The 20,629-nt window shown below is 32.4% G+C and overlaps 2 protein-coding genes across 2 annotated transcripts; one reads left to right on the top strand and one right to left on the bottom strand.

The window, feature by feature from the left end:
- Window positions 1–141: 141 nt before the first annotated feature.
- Window positions 142–7,235, top strand: LOC122597754 (chloroplast sensor kinase, chloroplastic). The gene is made up of 9 exons (XM_043770322.1): window positions 142–681; window positions 1,595–1,756; window positions 1,864–2,160; window positions 4,644–4,709; window positions 4,811–4,879; window positions 4,959–5,051; window positions 5,152–5,369; window positions 5,923–6,196; window positions 6,684–7,235. The coding sequence occupies exons 1-9, from the start codon at window positions 292–294 to the stop codon at window positions 6,939–6,941; spliced, it is 1,827 nt and encodes a 608-aa protein (XP_043626257.1). The 5' UTR covers window positions 142–291; the 3' UTR covers window positions 6,942–7,235.
- A 7,845-nt stretch (window positions 7,236–15,080) lies between these two features.
- LOC122595813 (beta-1,4-mannosyl-glycoprotein 4-beta-N-acetylglucosaminyltransferase-like) lies at window positions 15,081–17,817 on the bottom strand. The gene is made up of 2 exons (XM_043768262.1): window positions 17,416–17,817; window positions 15,081–16,524 (listed from the first exon to the last, which is right to left on the bottom strand). The coding sequence occupies exons 1-2, from the start codon at window positions 17,524–17,526 to the stop codon at window positions 15,400–15,402; spliced, it is 1,236 nt and encodes a 411-aa protein (XP_043624197.1). The 5' UTR covers window positions 17,527–17,817; the 3' UTR covers window positions 15,081–15,399.
- Between the last annotated feature and the right edge of the window lie 2,812 nt (window positions 17,818–20,629).

The following is a 20,629-nucleotide window of genomic DNA, read 5'->3' on the forward strand; positions in this document are numbered from 1 at the left end:
TTTATTTTACATCAACTGCTGTTAATATTAGGGATGTCTGACATGAAAATAAAAAATTACCGAAACACCTAAGAAAACAGGAATGAAAATCCAATTTGACTTTTTTGATTGATAGGGTGATCCATCCGGAGTTCCGGACAGAATGGTAGTATCCAATTACATGAACACTACAGGGACTCGATAACCCCCGTCTAATCCAATTTTGGGCAAAATTCACCAATAACCGCCACAACCACCACTATCTCCCTCCCTCCCTCCCTCTCTCTATATCTATCTCTACAGTCAGCAGCAATGATCTTAACTTCAATCACTCCTCAGTTTCATAATCACAATCTCCGTCATCAATTCATTCACAAGCCGTCATCAACAACCACCGCCGTCCACTGCCGGAACCCTAACCTTATCCGTCAAGTTAATATCAGCAACACTAACACTAACGGTAACGGAAACCTTTGTGAAGAAGAAGAAGAAAATGATGATGATGATGATCCGGTCATGGTGACGTCAGCTGCAGCAGTGGCTGCCGCCATTCGTAAATCTTCAACATCTCCAGTGGAATTCATTCAGAGGATTGAACAGCGGAATAAATCCTTAGTTCTTCCGAGCTCCGATTTCCAGTCGCTTTGTGCTCAGCAGTTGGACCTCTTTCGTCATATCGTCGATCCACACGCTGTTTTATCGGTATATCTAATGTTTATAATTTCTCTCTCTTTTTTTTTTTTTTTTTTTTTTTTTTTTTTTTTTTTTTTAATAGTAAATGTGATATATAGGTGTATTATATACAAACTTGATAGTAGTTGAGATTATTATACTAAGGCCATAATGATCATTTTAAATGTAACAAATTTAGCTTTCAAGCTATGCATTCAACGCCTGCATATATAGATGTATTATATACTCATTCCTTAGTAGTTGAAATTATTATATTAAGGCGTTAAAGAAAGTTTTAGCTAATTGTTATTCTTTTTTTGTAAACCTGTGTTATGTAACATGTGTTTATTATGTTATCAATGTATGTAACTAACCTCCCATTGCTTGTAAATTGGTGATGTTATCGTTAATACTGCTGCTACGTCACTATAGTATGTGTTACACAAGTTTTACATACATTGTTAAAGAAATAATGATTTGTTACTTCAAAAGGTGAAAAGTTTTTACACACAATGAAATTTTCGTAAAAGTTTAATTACGCCTGCTTAAAAATGAAACAATATGTTATCAAGTTTATAGATAAAAGCTATGTAGTTTTTTGTTTTTTGTTTTTCTTTTTTTTGCATATTTTGTATTCTTATAATCTGTTATGAATCTGCATGACTGCATGTAGAGTTACTGTTGATAAAAAGGAATGTCGCTTTATGTTAGTAGTAATTAGGAATGGCATTGGAACCACGGATCTTCAACTCAAGCGGTAGTATCAGTATCTTTTGAAATAGGGGTTCTAATTTTGAGAATTACTGATTTAATTATAATGTTTAAAAACATTTAGATGGAAAGAATACATTTCATAATTTCCAACGCAAAATCTTAAGTAGCACCTTAGCTTGCTTGAGATGAAATCGAGTTTGAATCCTGATAGTGCGCCATGAATCTTCAGGTTTATGTGAGACCAGCTGGGAGTTATGTTATGGATATGCTAGAGCTACGTAGAGTCACTGTCTATCCTGGAAGGAATGTAGCTGATGTTTTAGTGGTAATTGGCAATTTTAGTGTCCCAGCAGGATTAAGGGCAGCAGAAGCTTCTCTTTTGAAACAGCAGGTACCCTTTTATGTTACCTCTATTTCTATAAAGATAAGATATAGTAATTTCTTTTGTTTCTGATTGTTCTTTGTTCAATTTAGGATAGATATTAATGTAAATTGTAGGCAGAATTTGTTCCTGAGTTCAGAGCTTTGGTTTTCCCTATGGTGAAACATCCTTTTGTTGTGGGATTTTTGGTTGCTGAACTTCCAAAATTGGAATTGCGGAAGGAAGATGATGATGTGAAACAAGGCCCATCACCTGAGGAATCTTTTGCTGTCTACCCATATGGGGTCTCAAAATCATGGGAAATCCAAAGTTTCGTAGATAAAACATTGGAGTTACACAATTTCTCTGCTGAACAGAGATTAAATGCAATAAGTATATCCCGCTCTGTTGCCATGGCTTATGTTATGGACCAGGTAATTTACCAGTTCTTTCTGGATGTTTTGGTTAAGTTCAAGTTCCTTCAATTGTATTTTTCTTTGAGATGAAGTGTTGATATTAATTGGCAAGTCAGTAATTTCTGTAATACTACTACCTACAAATATTGACAGTGTCTAATTATTAAGAAGCCCGGTACTTCAAAATCTACGAGTCAGATGGCGTTTTAATGTGCACTACTTGAAATAACTAGATTTAGATAATCAATTGTAACAGGCGTGGATTGCATGAGATAGGTTTTTTATGTCCTTACCTCTTATGGTGTTTGAATTTGTAATTTTAGATAATTTAGTGTTTTATAATCCTCATTGTTAAAATAAATGTCATAATATAGTATAGTTATTTAGGTGCATGGAATATGTATTAAAAGTCTTTACGTGTAGATGGGAGACTAACGTATCTGTGGTTTTATTATTTAGTAGTTTAGTATACATGGTCAATGTTTACCTAGTCTATAGGTATTAGTGGGATCGTGGTCATTGGTTTGGCCGAGATATTAGGAGTAGTGGTTTACTGGTCTATATTTTGCCTATATATTACTTATTGTATTTTCAGTGTTAATTAATCAGAAATTAGTGAACAACTGTGTGTTCAAGTGTGTGTGAGCATAACTTCTGATTCAACAATGGGTATTAGAGCCGGTGAGATTAAAGGCCGGTTGGAGTGTTGTTTTTAGAGAAAGGGTGTGGCCCTTGGCTGCGGGGCAAAACGCAGCAGCGTCAAAGAAGAAGTAGGAACCCGGTTTTGGTTCATAAGGGTTGTACGTGATGAGTTGATCACAGGCTGACAACAGTAGAAGATGGTGACCTGATGGTGACTTATGTCAATCGCTGTAGCAAGCAGAGTACAAGTTGATATGACTGTGTGGCGGGTGACTCATGGCTGTTAGTCGCCATGGAAGTAGAATAAGAGAGTGCTATTGTCGTGTTTACCAGTAAGAAAGAAACACGGTTGGTGCTGTTTTGTGTTGTTGTGCGTGGCTGCCCGAAAAGAGAACGCCGGAGGAGGAAACCAGATGCCCCGGTGAAGAAGTATACCCGAGCAAAGTTCACGTGAAGCTATGGACATGCTTTGTTCAAGAGAAAGAAAAGGAAAGGAGGGGTCATTACTTTTCGCAATGTTTGAGTGTGCTTTCTTTTCGTTTGTTGCCTACAATTTACACATCTGTTTTTTTTTTTCTTTCTCATAAGTAATAGCACCAGAATATCAACATGGCAGTTGGTATGAAGTAAGAAAAGGTTGGAGCTCATATTTTGTGTGAAGATGGTGTTCCCTCCGTGTGTGATTGTGTATTACAGTGTTACACCTTCGAGTAGAAATTTGGTCAATGTTGAAGTTCCATCATCGCGTGTGTCAGGATGACTGTGAATCTCCGTGTGTCGGAGAGCTATCACTGTGTGTCAGGATAATGATGTAGGCTTACCGAAGGAAGACAATTCATTCAAAGGCAGTGGTAAAAGATCTGACCAGATCTCGGTAAATCCTTTGATTGAATTTGGTTGAAGGCAGTTGGCATGGTATCCCTTCTATCAATTGAATGAGTTGAGTTGAAGGTTAAGGGTCACTTGAAGAGAGGTTCGAGGATCACTTGAAGGACAGTTCGAGGATCACTTGAAGAATAGTTCGAGGACCATCTGAAAAGGCAAAAATGTTCAAGAGGGAGTTTTTGAAAAGAAATTGGATGTTGAGAGGGAGTGTTTGAAAATTGTTTAAGCATGTCCCTGACATGGAAGCATGGACTATGACATTTAGAGAGGGTGTTAAAATAAATGTCATCGTATAGTTTAGTTATTTAGGTGCATGAATATGCACTAAAAGTCTTCACGTGGAGATGGGTGACTAAAGTATTTGTGGTTTTATTATTTAGTAGTTTAGTCTACATGGTCAATGTTTACCTAGTCTGTAGGTATTAGTGGGTTCGTGGTCATTTGTTTGGCCGGAATATTAGGGGTAGTGGTTAACTGGTTTATATTTTGCCTATATATTTCTTATTGTATTTTCAGTTTTAATTAATCAGAAACTTAGTGAAAAACTGTGTGTTTAAGTGTGTGTGAGTATAACATCTGATTCAACACTCATTATGTAAGAAATTAACTGATAATATGATCGAATAAGACTTTTTATGATACATTTAGACACATCATGAAATGGGAGCAGAAGTCCCTCAAGTTAAGCTGAAATAGGGGTATATTGGTGATTTGGCCATTGCCTTTTACCCTTAGATAAGCTAATACGAAACCAACCCTTTGACTCTTTATTAAGCAGATAAGTCATAACTACAAAAATGTCTTGCTTATCCAAAGTCCAAACATTACAAAGCTGATTATTGCAACTTCCAAGTCGGAAGAATCATGCAAGCAGTCAAAAAAGTAAACCTACATAGCCCTCAAACTCGGTAATCATGGTTTAGAACAATTTTAGGGTGACTAAATTCTCTTATATGTTTATGTTTTTTCTACAGAAAGCAATGTTACTTCAGCAATCTTCGTGGCAAAATAATGTTAGGATGAATAGTTTGGTTGAGCAAGTAAGATTCTTTACTTTCTCAAATTTGAACTCCTTGTTTCTCTTTATTATTCTGTACATAAAACATATTGGACAATACTATACCCGTATGTCTATCTACAGATTCGTGGTCCACTTTCTAGCATTCGTACTTTAAGCAAAATGTTATCAGTCACTATGAAGAAAAATGAGGTGTGTGCCCAAACATGTTATTGTCTGCTCAATTTTTGTTTGAAGTTAGCATTGTGATACCTTGAATATGTAATTATAGGTTTCATATGATATTGCCGAGGATATTATGGTATTAGGGGACCATATGAAAGAAACTCTTCAACAACTCCAAGATGCTGTTCATATTACCAAGGTTTGCTGTTGCCTGGGAACATATTATTGTTTACTCGTGTATTGGTAATTTTGATGGGTTTCAGAGAGAATGAATACTAATAGTTTCTGATTTCTTTCAGACAAATATAGTTCGCTACAATGAAGAGAACCTGATGAAAATAGATGAGTCAACCCACAAGTCAGTCAGATCTCAGTTATCCAATGTCTTCCCAAAGGACACTTCTATTGCTACAGGCCACGATTATGGTGGACCCTTCTCTCTTTCTTCTAAATCCAAGGATCTGGAAATGCCCATGCCACCATTGACTCTTGCACCTTTGCTAGGTCAAAATATTAGGTATGACCTCCACCATTTTACAGCGTCAGTGACAAAATTTTATCGTAAATCTAGATCTGAAATTGATGCATGCAAATGACATTTATCATTGAATAACAATATCATTTAATTATAGAAAGAGAAATGATAGAGCAACTTGATAATCAACCTAATGACGCATGGCGTTCATCCATTGGTGTAAATTAATAGGTCCCACTCACTCACAACCTTCCGGGTGATTGACCATAGGCTGATTAGTAATTGCTCTATCATTGTTCTTATGGAAAATGTACTATAGATTAGTTATCATATACCTAGCAAAGTTAATTATACAAACGAAGGACCAATTGGTGAACGGAATCTAAAATTAATGCAACAAATCATATTAATAAGGATTACTTGAAAAGTTGAAAGTAATTACTTTGAATTTGTAACGTATGTTTTTGTATTTTCTTCTTATTGGAGAGCATTTCATCAGTTGCTGGATACTTTATCAAAACTACTATGTTCTTAGCCAAGCATTGCATTTAATTTTGGATGGTTAAACTAATATTTGGCTTCCATGTTAAAAAAGGTCGTGCAATGCTTCCGATATCCTCTTTGATCTGGTGGATGCCCTTAAACCCCTGGCCCATAAGCAGCAACGTCTCATACAAATAGGCGAGCTTCCCGAATCTTTGGAAGTTGCGGTTGAAGAACCCGCTCTTCGCCAGGCTTTCAGCAATCTAATCGAGAATGCTTTATTGCGTACGAATGTAGGAGGAATGGTTGAGATTATGTGCACCTCAGCGCCAGCTGGCGGTGCTCTTATCATTATTGACGATAATGGACCTGACATGCACTACATGGTGTGTAGACTCTTCACCTCTAATTCTTATAGTTAATCATAAGAGGTGTCAAAATAGATGGGCCGGGCATGTGTCAGAGTGATGAGTCAAAACCTGTTTGGGTGAAAATGCTAACTTTTTTTTTTTTCATGGATTGAAGCTGGGTTGAGTTCGGACGGTTTTAATCTGGACACTTATATAAACATTTCAATGATGTTCTTAAATAATTTGATTTTGGAGGTTTTTGTGGTAATGCAGATTTTAGATGGCTTTCAACCTGTTTGACCTTTGCCACTCATTTGACCCGTCTTTTGAATTATATAAATTGCTGCACTGAGCCATAACAAATAGACCCATTGTCAATAGTTTGGTAGTCTAGTTTTCAAAATATAAGAAAATGGTTGTGCTCGATTTGCTCAGTGAGGGATGAAGATGGAAGCTACAAGATGAAAAATGTGTGATTATGGAGTTAATATAGAAGCAAGTAACATCATTTCCATCTTTGCAGACACAAATGCATTCATTGACACCATTCGGAGCAGATCTCTTATCGAAAGGTATGATTGAAGACAACATGACGTGGAACTTTGTAGCAGGGTTAACTGTTGCGCGGGAGATATTGGAAAGTTATGGCTGTGTACTCAGAGTGATCTCCCCACGGTGCATGGAGGCACCACTTGGAGCAGGAGGGACTCGTGTAGAAATATGGCTGCCCTCTTTCTCTACTTCGCCTGATGGTTTAGATGGCCCTGCTGAGGCGGGATAAGGCCTGGACTGTGAATTGCCCAAAATCCCATGTAAACTGGTTACAAACTTTACTGAATGAAAACATTTTTATACATAGAAAATAGATGCATGCTTGTTGTGATATGTATAGATTATTGATGCTGCCACATTAGGTTTGTTTTTTCCCAATTTGTAAAGGGAACTGTATATAGCAAGCTAGGATCTCTAGCAACGTGGCAAGATTAATAGCTAAGCTGCAATATATGTAATGAGTTATGGAATCTGTAGTAGTTTCATTGAGCTTCCTAAATGTATGTATACGGGGTATTCTCAATTCTTTAGTTGGTGAAAATCATTTATCTAGTTGAATGCATTATGGGTTTTGAACAATTTGGTTTAAACAAGCTCTTTTGAACTTTTTGGTTAAATGCATTTTGGGTAATTTTTTAATGGTGTTTGGTAACATGAATGGCATTGGTTTGTTTTTACCTAAGTGCGCCTACTTTTTTTTTTCGGGTCTGTCTTTTTTTCGCCTCTCGCCTAGGCCATATTTGGGGTCATTGAGCTTTTGAGTTCGCCTTTGACAACTATTATTTAGATATGTGCTGTAAGCTTTCAGTAGTAACCATCTTTTTAAGTGATATTTTGTTTATGTGAATGACGGATGTTTTTTTTTTTAATCTTGGGTGATGATGGAAATACTACAGGAGCAATTCGGATTAAAAAACTATGATTTGGTCACCAAGTTATACTTATGGTATCCATGTCACAATTCACAAATCATATATTTAGTAATACCGCTTCACAAAATTTGTTTGTTGACCACTTCTATGTTATAGTAGATGAAAAGTATGTTTTGGGTGTGCATGTCAGCATATGTGTACACCTATAAGAGGCGGGCAATGGTAATAAGAGGTTGAAAAGTTATTTGGTAGTTGACTAATGACGATGACATTAAACAAATACGTTGTAGCATCATTTGTCATTATTACTTTTGGGTCTCCTTTTTATTAGTAGTATGATAATAACTAATTTAGTTACTAACTTATTTATTTGTTTGATGTTAACTATAAACAAATAGAAAATTAGCCTATTGGAATTTAGGCAGGCAGATAGTCTCCTGTCATTGCCTTGTTGAAAGGCATCTTATTATATATGTTCGACAGTTGTTTGGGCGAAAATATATATGGATAACCGAAACAAAATAGTTTGACTTCCCTATCATTCCCATCAAGCTTTTATGCCTTCAAACTATGAGCAGTCCTTATCGCTGTTTTTTATAATAAGTTATTGTCAGCCTGTCAGGTATGTTCCAATAGTGGTAAGAAGATAGGTAGGCAAACGAATTAGATAACAGGTAATAACGGTTTTGTTAGCTGGACTGTCAAAACTATCTTGATCTTTTTCAAATTTTATTGATAATTTAGCGTACTACGTAATGTAATGGTGTGGTCAAGCGACAACCTGATGTCTTCACAATAGTCAAGAGGTTTCTAGTTTGAACTCTTTTAGATAGCATATTGAGGATGTTCAAGCAAGAGGTTCGGAAATTATCACAAGGAATCAAGGATACTACAGTTAGGACCGAGTCAAAAGATTCATCTTTCCTAAGTAACCTTAATGAGAAAAATGCATAGTTGTTAAACTCTTATGAGTCACGAGTCGAGTCGATTTACACAAAAGATGAGTCGACTCGTTAAGTGACTCGTTTTTGTCCAAACTCTTACGAGTCACTGTGTGAACTTGGACCGAGTCACGAGTCGCAAACTTATAACCATTGTAGTTTGAAAAAAAAGGTAACTGGATGGGAACTCCTTGATCCCATGTACCATATGGTACCCACTAATCCCCCAGCCATGCTAGTGTCCAGGTAATTCTCAACCACTTAATAATCCCCTGATTATCTCAAGTTTGTTTTTGACAAGACTCGAAGAAAATAGCGACTGGTGCACACTAGGCTATTACCTAGTGGTTTGTAGTTTGATACTATGATTATATGTATGATCTATGTTATATTTAATGGTACATTATTTTTTGTGTTATCTATATAATTTTGATCTCTTATTATGAATTTGCAGATAAATTGTAAGTTTATAACGGAAAACTATTAAATATGCAATATTTGGTAAATCCATTAAGATAATGAACTTATATTTTGTTTATGAAGACGCCATATGTATAATTATACTATATTATGTAACATTTATAAATGTCCTGATTCTTACGAGTCAACTCACGTTTCAAGTCACGAGTCAAAAAGTCATGTTTCGAGTCGAGTCAAAAGCTACGAGTCGACAAGTATAGAAAAATGAACTCTGAGTTTTAATGTAATGGTGGTGTTAAATGAATGATCAACTTCTTTTAGATAAGCGATTTGTAAAGGTTCCAATCTTCATAACTATTTAAACCTGAACTTTGTTTTCGAAACACTATACTACTAGATTTTAGGCCTGTGTCATAAACACGAGCTTACAATTTTAAAATATTAGATGTTAGTTTATTATGATTTAAAATTTATTTACAATTTTTATTAATAAAAAGTTGATCTATTTTATAAAACTTTAAGTTTTATAGTTAAATATTTTTTAAAATATGTTTATCGAAGTTGTTTACTATGACATACATAACATAACTATAATATTTGAATATTACAAAATTATAATATATTCATCAAAGTTGTAGATTGTGACATACTTAGCGATATTTAAATATTAAAAAATCATAATAGGTCATTATCATTTTATTTGATTTATTGTTACACAAGGTGATATTACATTTTTATTTTACACTTTTAAAAATTATATCTTATTTTTGGATGAAACTTATTATAAATATTATAATTAGAATATGACAATGTTATATGTGTTTTTTTTATAGATATTACATTTTTACATGTTTTATTTTTCGTATATGTGTCATGACAATTACAAAAAATAACTTCGAAACAAGAATAGTAGTACAATTACTTTTAAAATCTTAATATATTTACATTAAATTATATTTATTTTATAGTAATTAATTTTATATTTATATGATAGAACGTGTAACTATGATATATAATAGCTATTATTCTATTGAATATATATTATCTATTATTCTATTGGATATGTATTTGCTATTATTCTTTATCTATTGTATTAGGATTAATAGTTAAAAAGTGTAAATTTGTTGTTGAAAACAAAAAAGTGTAAATTAAAGTCAAAATTAAAAAACAAAAGTCAACTTTAAGAAATCGAGAGTTGTGATTGGTTAATAAAGTTTTAGAACAACTGCCTTTTAGTATATTCTGTATTCATTAGTTTTTGTTAATAAAGAAAGGAAAGGGAAGAAGAGGGGAACAAATCATCCCATTTTGAGAGGAAAGATGTTGAAGCAATTTACATTGTAACTTCTCCTCCTTCTTTTCTCCTCTCCTCCCCTTTCCACCTTTTAAAAGATTTAAAGAATGCATTTTATAAAAATTTCCCTTCCCTTCCCTTCCCATTCCTTTCCATTCTTTACTAAAAAAATCTTAACAATATAGTATAAGAAAAAGAAAAGATTTTATGGAAAAAAGAAATTAGAAATTAAATGTTGATTTTTAAAACTAATTAAATGATGAAAGTCTGAAACGAAATACTCACATTGTAATAATTATAAATTAAGTATTTAGTGAGGGTAAAAAAATGTAAATTTGTAACAACACGACTCAATTTAATAGAAAAATAAGGATATTTTTTTTTTTAACAACAGACTAATACTCCACAAACTGGTCTACAACAGACTAATACTCCACAAACTGGTCTACAACAAAATAATACTCCATAAACTAGTCTACAACAGACTAATACTCCACAAACTTCTGCACAAACCCATTTTGACCCAAAATCCATATATTCACATTACATGCTTCAAATTCTTAAACCAAAACATCAAGAAGTGTAAAATCACATATTGCAACATAATTGATACATTCGAAACTTTAACCATTGAAATTTACATTAAAACAACCAAACGGGTCGTTTACCCGCCTTTATCCAACTTGACAAAATACATCATTTACACCATGACGCCATACAAATCATTTCAATTCAAGACTTCATGACTCAAATAAGACATTATTATTAAATCACACTTTTCAAAACTTCCATTTGCTAAAATGTACATTTTAACATAAAATGGGTTCATTTACCCGTTTTGTCCAATGATCCAAAACAACATTTTGACCTTTAACTTACAAAAGAACAACTTTACCAAATTCTGAAATACACCATATGTAACCAAGAAGTCACAAAATAAAATCTTTGTACCGAGAGCCACTAGTTCAAAGGGATCTCTACGGGTCCTATCAATATTACCAATTTCCGCATTTAGCTAAAACATTAAAATCCATAATTAGCTTCGAACTTCAAATACTTGTCTTTGTTTCCACATCTGGGACAACCTATAAAAAGGGTAACAATTAAAAGAATAAGCCAAAGCTTAGTGAATACCATTGCATACGCTTATACACACGAAGGAGGGCAAACACACAAAGGACTATCACATGTAGCCAATGGCATCGTCATACCATCACTTGCATACTCACCTTTGCGCTAACAAAACATACATGGATCCATATACGCTAAACAATAATCTCAATAGGTTCTTAGGCCTTTATCTCATCTCAGCTATGGGGTTCTTAGGCCCCGGCCTCAAAATTAGGCCCTAACGCCGAATCGATTACCACACACGGAATCCACCATCATATGGTAATCGACCCAACGCACATATAAGAGTATGCAAGAGTACTCACCTCCTTCGCGACAACCAAATCCATGATGACCATCTAACAATCATATTGCTTTCTACCTAGCAATAATTCACAATTTATACATATAAGGTAATCAAGTTCAATTACTTCATACCAAGGCTATCAAGCCATACATTACTAACTTTACTAGCATCTCGATGCCCAACCCAACTTTTACATAATTCACATTCTCATCATTCTTTAAAGTTGGCATCTTTTAAAATCTTAATTTACTTTTACAACAACATGGCCATAACTCATTTGAATACGAAAATTACCATTTCATTATCTCATCAATATGACCATGCTACAAGTTACTCTAAAATCATTATTTTCATCTTTTCATAATCACTTCAATATGGTCAACTACATTACTACTCAAAATCTTCATTTTCTTGCTTTGACCATAAAAATGACTAAAACACTTTCATCAAAAGATTCATGCAATCACATATCAATATGCTCCATTACAAGCAAGAATTTAGAAAAGCATTACACATAGCCAACTCACATGAAAATCCCCAATTTTATCAATTTCCATGAACCCTAGCTTGATTTTAAGCAAATAACTCATTTTCAAGAAAACCCCCAATTCTTACTACCTCAAGAACCCTAGTTATTATATAACCAAATAATCAAGATTAAACATACCTCAAAAGAGAAATATACAAGAATGTAAGTTGGAAATGAGAATATCACAAAGTGTTCCACTTCTTCTTCCTTGAATGTTTCAACACTCACCCTCACATACACCACCAAATTCCCAAATTTTCTTTATTGTTAAAATACTTTGATATTATTATTATTTGAAGGATTCTTTGATTAAGGGAATGAAGCACACTCATATTTAACCCCAAATTTAATTGAAAAGAAGAACATATTATTATCACATAGAAACTTTGATTGATTTGGTGTGGAATTATGATAGTTCATAGATAAATATGAAGATGGATGATGAAGAAATTTGGTAGATGGATGGATGGACTAAGTGGAAGAAAAAGGGCGAGTCATAAAATGAAAAATGGCTGGCACTCCTCCTGAGTGCCACGCCTCATACAAATAAAAAGGTGTATTTTTACCCGTTATCCGATGAAGTTCTAACTAATTCAACCCCGTAACTCAAAATTAAATGCTAGGAGATTATTTTAATGTCAAAACTATTAATAAGGTTAATTTTCATTGGTCTAAAATTTTTAGGATGTTACAAAATTAATGATGGAAAACAAAAAAATATAAATTAATGAGATCTAAAAAAACCGGTAGATTGATAGGAACCGTTTGATCCCATGAACTGAATTGGTAGCCACATAACTCTCCGCAGGTTTAGTGTTAAGGTAAGTCAACCACTTAAATTCAACTCTGCCTCTGGCAAGATTCGAACCCAGGTTGCTCTTAAAAAGTGGCAGCTGGTGAAGAGTTGGTTAATTAATGAGATTTTTTCTATAAATATTAATATAATTATAATATACTAATATATTTGGATAATGATTATTATGATTTTTGATTTATTATTAAATTAATAATGAGATCATCAATTTTCAATTTAATGAAATTGAAAGTTATGATTGGTTAATAAGCTATTAGGTTAGTTGTCGTGTATCCGTATTCAAATCCAGTTTCTGAAAATCCAATTAGGATTTATCCAAAAAATCATATATCCGGTATTTCGTATTTATAGAGTAATTTCTCAAAATTTTGGATATCAAAAAAGTGTATTTGTAAAGTTTTAAAAAGTACTTAATGTCTTTTTACATTATTTTAATACATGAATATTGAATATCATAAATTCATATCTATAAATCCTTGTAAGCAACTATGCTTATATATGGTATAATAGATATTCAATATGACTAGTAAAATATTAATGGACTTAAAATGATTATTGAAGATTTTGTAGTTTCAAGTTTCAATATTTATAAGAAATTTATAGATATATTTATATGTGAAATATTCATTCGAAAACAAAATTTTTTGTGAAAATTAGAAAAGTGACCAAAACACACTGTGATCTAAATTTAACACAATGTGTTTTTATAAAACATAATATGTTTTTATTGTGTAACCTAAAATACGTTATGTTAAGTTTTAAATCACGGTATGTTTTTAATAGCGTTGTAAGTCGGAAAATTGTTCAAACACAATGTGATATGAACTTAACACAATGTGTTTTCGAAAAACATATTAAAAACACATTGTGTTAAATTCAGATCACAATGTATTTTGGTAGTTTTCTAATTTTCACAAAAATTTTAGTTTTCAAATGATCACAACCCAATATTCATATATTCGAATTTCACACTATCTGATTTTTCGGATGCCTGATCTTGAACACACCTTATGTCTGGTGGTCTAGCCTTGACTATTTATTTATTTATTTTAATTTTTTCCATAGGTGCGTTCACAATTGGTTATATTTTTAGCAATTACAGTTCATATTTTATAATATATCTTGTCATGAATGTTTTTATATTACAATTACAATAACAATTGCCAACTTTTGCTTTACTTTTTAAAACGGACCAAACGTATGGAAAAGCAATCAATGTTTTAAATACCGGTAAATATCGACCGGTATTGCCGGTAATACCGGTATTAGAGGTACCCTATTTTTCCGGTATTTTCACTATTCAATACCGGACGGTATTTCCGGTATTCTCGGTATTTTTCGATATTTTTAATATTTTCATTTTTTGAATTTAAAACTATTTTTGACCCGATACTTTAATTTTATTTAAATATTTTTGTTATTTGTGAACTTTAAAACTTATATTTTGTTACGAAATATCTATTTGGTATTATTCTTGAGTGGATTATAATTGTATTTTAAACAATTTTTGTTAAATTGTAACAGCTTGTGTAGGATTTTTATTTAAGAAATTAATATAAATTAAAATACTCATACCCGCCGGTATTTCCGATAATACCGGAATCTTTTTTCACACCGGTATAATTAAAATACCGGTTTTTTAAACATTGAAAGCAATGACTAGTGTCATTTCCCTTTTCTAAATTTCTAAGCTACAGCTGCAACAAGGACACCAATTTTGAAGACATGCCAAAGCATAAGAATCAGATTTTTTAATCTTCCACATGATTTTTCTCAATTTTTCCAAGAATCAATCACGCTGTCATCAAACATTCCATTGTACTTTTCTTGTTTAATCAGATTAACTTTTCTCCACTCAAATCATCCAGGAACACAAGTCTTTTGACTTAGGTATATACGACTTAACTGGGATATTTCATGACGATATCCTAATCTTTTCCTATAATCTTCAAGACATTTACCAAGACGATTGACATGATCCCTGTACTTGATAACATAGCACAATCAAGGATTCAGAGATCTAAAGATTATAACAAGTAGTCACAGAAGCAACAAACCATCTTCAAAGACAGATGACACCATAAAGAACAACACAAAATGAATAAACATATGTGGGGAAAAAAATCATCCTGGTTCAAAATTTCCTAATCTATAACAAGGAGATTAGCGTCAATGGCCATTAATAAACAAGCAGGCCGCTGAAGCACAACCTCCCCAAACTAACAAAAAATAAATAAGAAGACTATGTACAGTATCAACTCAAATCCATGAACTCATTCCGCTCTATAACCATTCCCGCAGCATCTAAAAATCTTTAGATGATTCACGGGGTTGCCATGTAAACAATAATGTCACAACCTTTATAACCTTTTAGGTTCGGGTGCAGCCAGCAGGTTGGGTTCAGCCACTTTCTCTTAAGCAGTTTCCGGGCAAGAGAAACTTGTATTCATTTGCGTTTTCAAGAAGATATGCAGGAAGATGAACAGCCGAATACGAATGTGGAATGGGTCCCATTTTCCCAATGATTTCCTTGAATGTATACTCTTCAGGCAACATATCAAAAAGATCAGAACCTTTGCAAATCACTTTTTGGATCCTATCAGGGTTCAAAAACTTTTTGAACCTCACTCTGTCACTATGGCTATAAGCTTTCATTTTAAAGATGAATTCATTTATACGACGGAAACAAAAGCTACAATGCCACCCTGCGTCCGCCAAGATCACATCCGATTGACGGTAATGAGCATATGTTGTTTTCTTTGATTGATGAGCATATGTTGTTTTTCCCGATTGATATCTATGAACCGACGCTCTCCAACTATGATTATCCATAAAAAACTCAAATGAATATAAATAATTTTTCAAACGAAGATGAAGCACCGGAGGTATGTCATCACACCATCTCAACAGATTGATGGTATGTCTACTTGGGATCTCATCAACATCCGACATAATTAATAAATCGTCATCTTCAATCCCGGCTCTCTTTAACAGCCAATCCAATGCTAGCCGTTGATGAGCTTCTTCAACAAATGGGTTTTCTCCTTTCCGAAATCGGCCTGGAATTGACCCATAAGTTAACCTTGGCTCCACGAATTTAAACTCATCACGGTGGCCAGAAAACACCAGGGGTTTGGGTACTCCAGTGAATGTCGAGTTTGACTCTAGGAGTACAAATTCAGTAATATAAGGGTATAATTCATTCCATCTTATTTTGAGGAGGTCAACTTCGTTGCTAAATAAAACTGCATCAAAAACCCGTCTTGGAAATTCACGGGTTTTCCACCCGTGAAGTGTACAGAGATTCTCCATCGACACGTTTTCGTGATAATAATGTGGGATTTCATGGAAAGGTTTGGGTGGTGATTCCCACAATGGGCGTAAGAAGTAAGAGATTTTTTGACCATGAACGTACAATCCAAAGATGACGGTTGGTACCAGCACAAATAGAAGTATTAGGGCTTTTAGATCTAACCCGCGAAGAATGCACTTTACTCTTGATATAGTTGAAATACTCCCTGAATCCTGCAAATCGAAAGTACATTTAAGTCAATCACCTAACATAAAAAAAATAAAACAAAAGGATTTTCTTAACTTCAAATCTTTACAATTAGAAACAGCAAAAACATTTAAAGAACATCGAAACCCCAAAATATTCAGGGCACCTGACCCTGCTAATGCTATTACTAAAACCATCTTATTTTCAAAAGATGTCAATAGCATACTACAAGTTTTTTGGTCGAAATTAACCAAAATGATTGATCTTTAGAAAAACTTTTAAAGTTTATCCACCAATAATGTATAACCAAGTTGCTACTTATTACCATTTTCCCTTTGAAGTTCAGAACCAAGATTCTTTGATTGAAAAGAACATTTGTGAACCATAAGTATTGATTCTTCACAACAAAGTAAGAATCAACACCCAGCATAAAATGTTTCCATAAAGAGTTCCAACTTTAACAATACTTTTGTGTTTCTAATTACCAAATTTCAAATTTATATCACCAAATTGAGAAAATCAGTCTAAAGGTTTAGGTGCTAGATATCAAGAAAAAAAAAAGTTATCGAGAATTTTAAGGCAAAACTAAACAAAGAAAAATGATAGAAACAAAATAAGTTCCAATCTTTAATTCCAAAGATCAAGCCCCAAACTTTATTCACTTTTTTAAATCACTAAATTAAAATACTCAAAACTTATTATTGTAATATATTGAAATTGACAGCTCAAACCACTTTTTAATTATTATATCAACACTAAGGAAATCCCTTGAAATCAAATAATTATAAAAATTAAACCATTTAAAATCAAAATGCATTTTCATAAATGGACAATTAGATATACAATTATACATACACATAAACATATAATTAAAACTTAATCATTTTCAAAAAAAAATAATAATAAATAAAAATTACCTCATCACAAAGATCTCCACAAAAATCATCAGATTTCTTAGAACAATATCTGGATCCCCCTTCCGCCATTAAATAAGCTTTATCTACAAACTTTGTTAAATTGACCGCCATTAAAAAAGAACTCTAATTTCACAATCTCAATTCAAGAAAATGATCACCCACAAATCAATTCACAAAATTGAAGGAAACCCAATTCCCCTTTTCACGTTTTCTTCTAAAAGATATGATTTTTAATCATCAAAATGAAAAAATCTCAATAATGAATAATAATAATAATCTTTTTTAAATATTTTTCCGAGATTTAATTTATAGCCCAGATCGATGAAAAAGAAATTGAAGAATTGGAATCAAGTGGGTGTTTGTTTTTGTGTTTCTGGGTAATTTGTTGTGTGGCAGATTTGCGTTGTGTTTCTGTTTTTTTGTTTTGCTGTTAAATTAGGGATACACAAGGAATATATAGATATAGATTTTCGAATGTAAATAGTACTCGTATTTGACAAGGAGTATAATGTTGGTATTGACGAAATTGACCTTGCTTTGGACGTTTACTAATTCTTTCGGATTTGTAGTGTTAATAACGGTGGATTAACTATCGACTTAGATTTTATACTAAATCAAACTCACGCTAAATAATTGTTAGTTGTTAAAATCTGTTAAAAATAAATAATGTATTTTTCAAATTTAAATTATAAAAGTACAATATCATAGCAATAATTAATATAATTATATAAATATAAACTTGACAGTTTAAATAAAAATAAATATATTTTAACATTAATCAACAAACTTAATAAAATATATTTAATAAATAAATCATTTAACATTAGTTCAATTTCAATACATAGAATATAAATTAAAAGAGTCAATTTTCAAAAAATAAATAAATTATTGAATTTGAATAAGAAACTAGATTTTTATTTGATAACTAAAAGGTAAACTAAGATTTCCTAAAGTTCAAAAGATGAAAAAAAATTAATTTACTAAATCATATTTAATTCAATGCTAAAATAATTCAATATAATCGACATGTAATTATTACTCCAGATGGTAACTTAAACAAGAACGTGACTAAATTTAACATTTGAAAGTTTTTATTTATTGTATAATTTTTATAATTACAATACACTATAAAAATCAATAATACGAACATGGGATACATATATTATCTCTCATTTTCATTTGATTAGGCCAAAGACCTAGCGAGCCGAACAATAAGACCTCAAAAGTTGTTAAACAATTTTACTAGTAAAGTTATATCTTGACTTTAGGATTAAAATTAAAATTTAAGATTTAAAAAAACTCTTAGAATCTTGACCTTGATGTATATTTAAGGGTCACAATCCCTCTAATTATACTAGTAGAATTGTTTTCTAACTTGAAAGAAAAAAAAACACCATCCTGATTTGTGATGTATCTAACTATATATCTAAGCTTTTAAAAACGTCGTTCATTATAATTATCATCAGTGAGTTTTGCTTAACAGGCCGAAATAGCTAGTAATTAAAATAGTGGCTCTAATGCTATATGCAGCATATTGTCATTCTTCACTATACCATTGCTCATCTTTACCCCCATTAGTACGTCTTCGTTTGCATAATAATACAAACACTTTTTGACGTTCATTCAATATTTCAATGTACTACAATGTTATATATAGTTTACCCAAATCATGTTGCATTTGGTAAGATCCACACAATGGATTTACTTACGCACCTTTCAAGATATTAAAATCCCGCACAATGCGACGGTGGTGGGGTAGTGATGGCGGAGGTACGTGGTGGTGGTAACAGTGGTTAGGGAGGCAATGGGGACGGCGGTGGAGTCGGCGATGGTGGTAAATATAAAGATAATTGATGTTAAAGGTGACAATGTAGTTATTTTAAGTGTTAAGAGTTCTATATTGTAAATTATTTCATTAAGGGTATTATAGGTATATTAGATGAAAATGTTTAAATTAGTGAATAAAAAAATAAGGTATTTTTGGTTTTTCAAAAACAAAAAGTTTAAGGGAAAAAATGGGTGGTTTGTTTTATTAGATAGGATAGAAAAGTAAATTACAACTAGAGTATATGTGTTTACTTCATTACTTGAAACTTGAAAGTGTCAAAATTATCCGACACACTAAAGTGAAAAATACAGAGTCACTTGATGAACCATTCTACACGATTGCTTATTACCAATTTATTTAATACTTAATAATCAACACGATGCAATTAGTATATCCAACGCGTACAACATGTGAAGGGTATTTCGGTCAAATTATATGATGAAAATGGAAGAGTATTAATTTTAGTAAAACTTGTATGTATGATAGACTTTGTCTCATAAACGCGCTTTGCTGGATTGACCTGGCACTCAAGAAACCTGTTGGTGACCCAAACTTATACTCGTATTTAGGCAAGCTTTGGACCTACCCAAACATCCCCTCCTATATATGCCACGTAACACTTTATTACTACAATATCAAGACCCTGACCTTTAACTTGGGGAAGAATTACCTGAAAATTAAAGGTAGTCCAAGTTACTAATCTTTTAATTTACGACGTGATATAAATTTGGTTTATAACCAACTCTAATTTTTTTTAGAAAGTTTACTATCGGTTAGTAAAACTAAGGCTCCGTTTTTTATTACTTAATTTATTACTTAATAAACTTAATAATTAAAAACTTAATAATTAAGAACTTAATAATTAAATGACAACTACTTGTCTAGGTTTTTTATGCTGTTTAGAAATGGAATGAACTATGTATGCATGTTTATGCTGTGTAATAAACTACTTGTTTATTGTATGTAATGAACTTTCAAATCTAGGTTTTTTGATGTATCCGACTAACCAAAAACTTACAAGTGACAACTTATATAGTTGCCACATATACCCGGGTACATCCAATAACCAGGATTTGAAAGTTCATTACATACAATAAATATCAAAGTAGTTCATTATACAACATAAACATTTATGCATAGTTTATTACATTTCCAGGTACTTATCCATTTTATCTAGAGTTTAGTATCTGGAAGTGTAAGAAACTTTTATACTTTTCCTATTGTATGAATATAACTTAGATTTGGTGCATTGTAGGAAGAAATTTTTATAAAACTGTTCAAATAATGTAAAAGTGTATACGTGACAAATTATATGAGCTAGCACGTGTAATTTTTTTATTGGTACATGTCAAAATGTTCCATTATTTGAACAGTTTTACAAAGTTT

This window comes from Erigeron canadensis, chromosome 4, assembly GCF_010389155.1.
Source record: "Erigeron canadensis isolate Cc75 chromosome 4, C_canadensis_v1, whole genome shotgun sequence".
NCBI classification, from domain to species: domain Eukaryota; kingdom Viridiplantae; phylum Streptophyta; class Magnoliopsida; order Asterales; family Asteraceae; genus Erigeron; species Erigeron canadensis.

Excerpts from the sequence above, each read along its gene's own strand:
- LOC122595813 (XM_043768262.1), bottom strand. The coding sequence starts at position 17,526 with ATGGCGGTCAATTTAACAAAGTTTGTAGATAAAGCTTATTTAATGGCG. Across the intron at positions 16,525-17,415 it reads GTGGAGATCTTTGTGATGAG|GATTCAGGGAGTATTTCAAC; the intron begins GTAATTTTTATT and ends TTCGATTTGCAG.
- LOC122597754 (XM_043770322.1), top strand. The coding sequence starts at position 292 with ATGATCTTAACTTCAATCACTCCTCAGTTTCATAATCACAATCTCCGT. Across the intron at positions 4,710-4,810 it reads TGAATAGTTTGGTTGAGCAA|ATTCGTGGTCCACTTTCTAG; the intron begins GTAAGATTCTTT and ends GTCTATCTACAG. Across the intron at positions 5,370-5,922 it reads TTGCTAGGTCAAAATATTAG|GTCGTGCAATGCTTCCGATA; the intron begins GTATGACCTCCA and ends ATGTTAAAAAAG.